This window comes from Mercurialis annua, linkage group LG8, assembly GCF_937616625.2.
Source record: "Mercurialis annua linkage group LG8, ddMerAnnu1.2, whole genome shotgun sequence".
NCBI lineage: Eukaryota > Viridiplantae > Streptophyta > Magnoliopsida > Malpighiales > Euphorbiaceae > Mercurialis > Mercurialis annua.
The window spans coordinates 27,636,852-27,642,990 of NC_065577.1; the positions used below are offsets into that span (position 1 = coordinate 27,636,852).

At 45.8% G+C, this 6,139-nt stretch overlaps 1 protein-coding gene across 1 annotated transcript; it reads right to left on the minus strand.

Moving 5' to 3' along the window:
- Positions 1 to 4,248: 4,248 nt before the first annotated feature.
- Positions 4,249 to 4,995, minus strand: LOC126661810 (uncharacterized). The gene has a single exon (XM_050355681.1). The coding sequence runs from the start codon at positions 4,993 to 4,995 to the stop codon at positions 4,249 to 4,251; it is 747 nt and encodes a 248-aa protein (XP_050211638.1).
- Between the last annotated feature and the right edge of the window lie 1,144 nt (positions 4,996 to 6,139).

The following is a 6,139-nucleotide window of genomic DNA, read 5'->3' on the forward strand; positions in this document are numbered from 1 at the left end:
GACTCAAGAGCAGCAAAACAACAAAAGGGATGCAAATATTTATATGAGTGGATGCTTGACTGACTTTTGTGCCACGGTGATCAAGATAGTACGTGAAGATTATCCAGATTATGACATCAACAAATTTCTTTCTATTGATCTCCGGGCTCTGGGTCAGCGTGTTGCGGCTAAGGTTGCTGCTAAGAAAGCTGGACAGCCTGTGTCGCCGATGCTTCCTTCTGATGTTATCAGCAAAGGTGTGAAAGATGTTGTAGATCCTCCTGAGAAATTATTGGGTTCTGACCTAGATGCTGGTAGTGACAAAGGTCTTCTGGGTCAAACCTCTGCGTCAGAGACGGCCTTGGTATTAGTCAAAGACTCTCATCTTTCTGATGCTCAGGATCAAGATCCCTTAGCTTCTGATTTGATCGAGGAAAATTTTGAGGACAAGGTTTCAGAAGATACGATTGGTCCAAAGGAGGGAGCGACCCATCCAGAGGAAGTGTAATTGGCTGTATGTTGGGCCGTTTAGCTAGCTTTCTAATTTCTGTACTACTTCTGTAGCACTTCTGTTCTTTTGTTTCTTTTGCTTGGAGGGTTTCATGGGAAACTCTCCTTTTTCTGGTATTTCTGAACATTTTCGCTACTTTATGAATGTTGTTTTCGTTTGCTTTTCGTTGCGTCTGTTCACTGAGTCATAGTCATGCATGATAATTTAGTGGATATGTTTAAAAATGGAAAAAATACGAGATGCAACTTTATTCATTATTCGTTTGTTACATCTTTTATTGGAAATATTTTTTCAAGTTCTCGATATTCCAGGTTCTAGGCAACGGCGTGCCTTCTAACTGAGCTATTCTATATGCTCCTTTTCCTACGACTTCTGTGACTCGGTAGGGACTGTCCCAGTTGGGTTCGAGTTTTCCTACTCCGGCCGCTCCTTTCCCTATCTCTGCTTTTCTAAGGACTAAGTCTCCTTCTGACAAGCTTCGTTCCTTGACTCTGGCATTATGATACCTAGTCATTTGTCTGCGATAAGCTTCTGCGCGTATGGCTGCTTGGTGCCTTCTCTCCTCTAGTAGATCCAAGCACAGCTTCAATGCTTCTTCATTGCGCTCTTTGTCTATGACTTGTACCCTTAGTGTGGGCATTCCTATTTCTACGGGGAGGACAGCCTCTGTTCCGTAAGTAAGTCGGAAAGGTGTTTCCCCTGTGGCCCTTCTGGGAGTTGTTCTATAAGCCCATATGACATGGTATAGCTCGTCTATCCATCTCCCTTTCAAGTCTCCGAGTCTCTTCTTGATCCCGGATAGGATAGTGCGGTTGGTGACTTCTGTGAGTCCGTTCGTCTGCGGATGTGCTACGGAGGTAAATTTCAAGTTGATCCCTAACTCAGCGCAGTATTCCCTGAACTTGGCGCAATCGAACTGTTTCCCGTTGTCTGTGACTAGGGTATGTGGTGTCCCAAACCTGTTACGTATTAGTATTCTTTCATTTGAAAGGTCTTTATTTATATAACTTTGAAACTTTACCTGCTCATGACTTCATTTGAAAGCCAATTGATGATCTTCTGGGACGTTATGGTGCTCATTGGTTGTACTTCCATCCACTTGGTGAAATGATCCACCGCGACCACAATAAATTTGACTTGTCCTCTAGCTGGGGTGAATGGTCCAAGTATGTCCACTCCCCATGTCATAAAAGGCCATGGACTTCCAATTGCTGACTGGTGGGCTGCTGGAGTTCTTATGATTGTGCCAAATCTTTGACACTTGTCACATTTTTTCACCATTGCTTCTGCGTCTTTCTTCATAGTTGGCCAATAGTATCCCATGAGTAGTGCTTTCCTGCTCAGAGAGGTTGCTCCCTCATGTGCTCCACATTCTCCTTCATGGATCTCCTTCAGTACATAAGCTCCATCTTCTACCGAAATGCATTTGGACCATGGGTGTGTGACCGAGGTCCATTACAAGGTACCTTCTATCATGGAGTAGACGGACGATATCCGTACCAGTTTGGCTGCTTCTGCTCTCCCTTCTGGGACTGTTCCGTCATTCAGGTATGCAACTATGGGTTGCATCCAAGAATCCATCTCTGTGATCGGCAAAATTTCTTTCTCATCTATTATGGGACTCACCCTCTCCTCTTTCATGTAGAGTGAGAGATACAGAGGACTTTTTGCCGCAGCTGCCTTTGCCAGGGCGTCTGCCCGTGTGTTTCTTTCTCTGGGTATTGGGATTATCTCCCATTGCCCGCCGTTCCTTTCTATTTCCTTTAGCACCACCTTTGCTCTTTCCATGTATTTTGCCATGTTTGCGTCTTTCGTCTGGAATTGGCCCAAGATCTTACTTGTGACCAGCTGGGAGTCGCTGTGGATCCTCAGCTTTTCTGCTTTTACTTCTCTCGCTAATGTGAGCCCTGTTAGAAAGGCCTCATATTCTGCTACATCATCAGCCAGACATGAGCGTCTAAGTAATTATATGCAAGGAAAAAATATTTACGTACTCGCGTACCTGCCACATTGTTGGTAGCTCTAAACTTCAGATGTACTGCATGCTCTATGACTACCTTATGAGGTCCGAGTAGTACTATTCCTTCTCCAGCCCCCTGTTCACTGGAAGCTCCGTCCACGAACAGGTTCCAGGTTATGTCCTCTGCGACTGCGTTAGGTGGTTTCTCAGTCATTTCTGCGACGAAATCTGCCAGTGCTTGTGCCTTCAGCGTCTTTCTTGGCTCGTACCTGATATCGTGCTCTCCCAGCTGTACCGACCAGCTTACTAGCCTTCCAGATGTTTCCGGGCGATGGAGAGCTTTGCGTAAAGGTTGGTTTGTCCGGACGATGATTGTGTGCCCTTGGAAGTATGGTTTGAGCTTCTTTGTCGTAACCACTACCGCTAACGCCAACTTGTCAATGGTTGGGTAGTTGAGCTCTGCGCCTTTAAGCGTCCTGCTTACATAGTAGATAGGTTGCTGTTCTTCCCCTTCTTCTCGGACTAGGACGGATGCGATTGTCTCTTTCCCTACTGAGAGGTATAGGTATAGCGTCTCTCCCGTGATGGGTCTGCTCAGTAGTGGTGGTTGAGTCAGGAAAAACTTCAGATTTTCAAATTCTTTCTGGCACTCTTCATCCCAAGTGAATTTTTTCATATTCCTTAGTTGCTTAAAAAATGGTAAACATTTTTTAGCCGATGAAGAGATGAAGCGTCCCAGTGCTGTGACACGGCCATTCAACTTTTGCACTTCTCTGATGTTCTGCGGAGCCTTCATTTTTGCTATAGCTTGGATCTTTTCAGGGTTAGCCTCTATTCCCCGTTGGCTGATCAGGTATCCTAGGAATTTACCTGCTCTGACTCCAAAGGCGCACTTGGCTGGGTTGAGCTTCATTCTGAATTTGTTTAAGACTGAGAAGGTCTCTTCTAGGTCTTGGGCGTGTGTCTCCTCCGTAAGACTCTTTACAATTATGTCATCCACGTAGGCTTCTACGTTCCTTCCTGACTGATATTTGAACATGAAATTTACCAATCTCTGGTACGTTGCTCCGACATTCTTTAGTCCAAATGGCATGACGTTGTAGCAGTACGTCCCTTGGTCTGTTACAAAGGATGTCTTCTCTTGATCTTCTTTGTCCATGGGTATCTGGTGGTACCCTTGCGCTGCGTCTATGAAACTGTACAAGAGGTAGCACGCGGTTGAGTCTACTAACTGGTCTATGCTTGGGAGCGGGTAACTATCTTTGGGACAAGCCTTGTTCAAGTTAGTGAAATCCACGCACATTCGATATTTTCCATTTGACTTCTTGACTAGGACAACATTTGCTAACCAGTCTGGGTAAAACACTTCTCGGATGAAACCAGCCACTTCCAATGTCCTAACTTCGTCTGCGATGACCTTCTGTCTTTCTTCTGTGAATCGCTGTTTCTTCTGCACCACAGGTCTGCTCCCTGGTTTTATGTTTAGCTTGTGTGAAGCCACTTTTGGGTCGACTCCTTTGATTTCTGCTGGTTCTGTAGCGAATGACTCTGAGTTGTTCTTTAGGACGGACTGTGTTTCTTCTTTTACTTCTTTTGGGACCTCTGTCCCTATCTTTACTACCTTGGTCGCAATTATTTTGAAGTCCTCCATGTCTCCGACTGGTTCTGTGCCTCCTACTTCTTCTTCGTCTACGACTATCCCAGGGAAAGTTGCGATTGGTAGGCTTTCTCTATCTTCCGTTGTTATCATGCAGCATTCCCTGGCCATTTCTTGGCTTCCCCTTACTACCACTGTTCCCTATGGGGTAGGTATCTTTAAGGTCAGTAACCTAATACTGGTTACTGCGCTTGATTGGTACAATAAAGGTCTGCCAAGGATTCCGTTGTATGCTAGAGGTAGATCCACCATATTGAACTGGGCATGTAGTTTCTTGAGTGGCCCTTCGGTCTTCTCCCCTAGCTCTACATACAGGTTCACAGTTCCTTCTGGCCGAATAGGCTTTCCTCCGAGTCCGATGAGTGGGACAGACGCTTTTCGTAAGTCGGTAATCGATCCTTTCATCTCCTTAAAGGCCTCCAGGGTTAGTAAGTTCACCGAACTTCCTTCATCTATCAAGATACGTTTGACCTGGTGGTTTCTTATGACCGCCTCTATCACCAATGCGTCATTATGAGGTCCTCGTACGTGTCCGCCATCTTCTGGGCCGAATGAGACTTCCTGTGTTACTTCCCTCTCGATTGCGAAGATCGTCGCAGAACCTCTTCGGTTCCTTTTCTTCTTTTGGGAGTTGCTATAAGGGTCTCCTCCATCGATGACATGTATTACGCCTGCGACTTCTTTGGCTTTCTTCGTCTGTTCCTCTTTTTCGGTGGCGTCTCCTTTCCTTTTTTCTCCTGTCTTTTCATGGACGAATTTTCTTAGCACGCCAGATTGGATTAGTTGTTCTATTTCTCTTTTAAGATCCCAACAGCGATCTGTGTCGTGACCGTAACCTTCATGAAAACGACAATACTTGCTCTTGTCCCGTTCTTTGTCTGGGTCCATCCTTCTAGGGGTATTGAACATTACTCGGTTTTGTTTCATCCAGCTAAGTATATAGACTGGGGCTCAGTTCAATGGCATGAAATCGTAATGTCTGCTCAATCCTCCAAATCTCTGTGTCCGGGGTCTCTCCTCTTCCTTCTTTCCTCGATACCTGGAGCTGTCTTGTTTCGTTGTCTCCGACTGCTTGGTTAGAGTTCTCCTTGCTTCGTCTAGTTCCACATACTTGTGTGCTATCAGCATCAAGTCCTGGAAGGTGGTTGGCTTTTTCATCAGGATTTTGTCTCGGAGCTCTTCGAATCGGGTTCCCATCTTCATAGCCTCTATGGCTGTGTCGTGGTTGAGATTCTCGATCTGGACTGCCTCTTTATTGAATCTTTCTACAAAAATTTTCAGTGTTTCTTGGTCTCCTTGTTTGCACTTTCTCAGGTCGCTGGAACTTTTTTGCAGGGGAATGTTGGTCCGGAAGCGTGCTTTGAATCCTGTGGCCAAATCAGAGAAGGAACTGATTGAGCCAGCTTTGAGGTGTGAGTACCACTTCTGTGCCGAACCTTGCAGTGTTGCTGGGAACACTCTACAGAGCATTGGGTCTGTCACGTCTTGTAGCATCATAATGGTTTTGAACTTAGAGATGTGGCCCTTCGGGTCTTCTGTTCCATCAAAAGAGTCAAATGTTGGTAATTTAAATCTCAAAGGGAACCGTACCAGTTGAATTTCAGATTTGAAGGGTGAGTCTTCGTCCTCCTTGTCTTCGTCTCCTCCCTTTCCTTCCTCTCGAAATTTTGTCATTGCGTTATTGATCTTTTCGTCGATGTCTATTTGCTCCTCTGCTCCTCTTCTCTTGTTTGAGGAGTGGCTTTCTCTGTCTTTCTCTCCAGCCTTCTTCTTTCTCTGCGCTGATACGGCCTCCTTGGATACGGGATCATCATCAAGGTGGATCCGATTGTTCTTTGTTGTCTCTGCGCCTGCACCCTTCTCTTTGTTCCCCAATTCTCCTTCTTTGCTTCGTGGGTGAGCATTCGCCTTATCTTTGTCTGCGTCTTTCCGCTGAGGCACTGGCTCAGACTGCCCTCTCCTCGCTCCTTCTTTCGCTCCTCTACGTTGCGTCTGGGCTTCGAGTCTGCGTCTTTCCACTGGGATCGTAGTT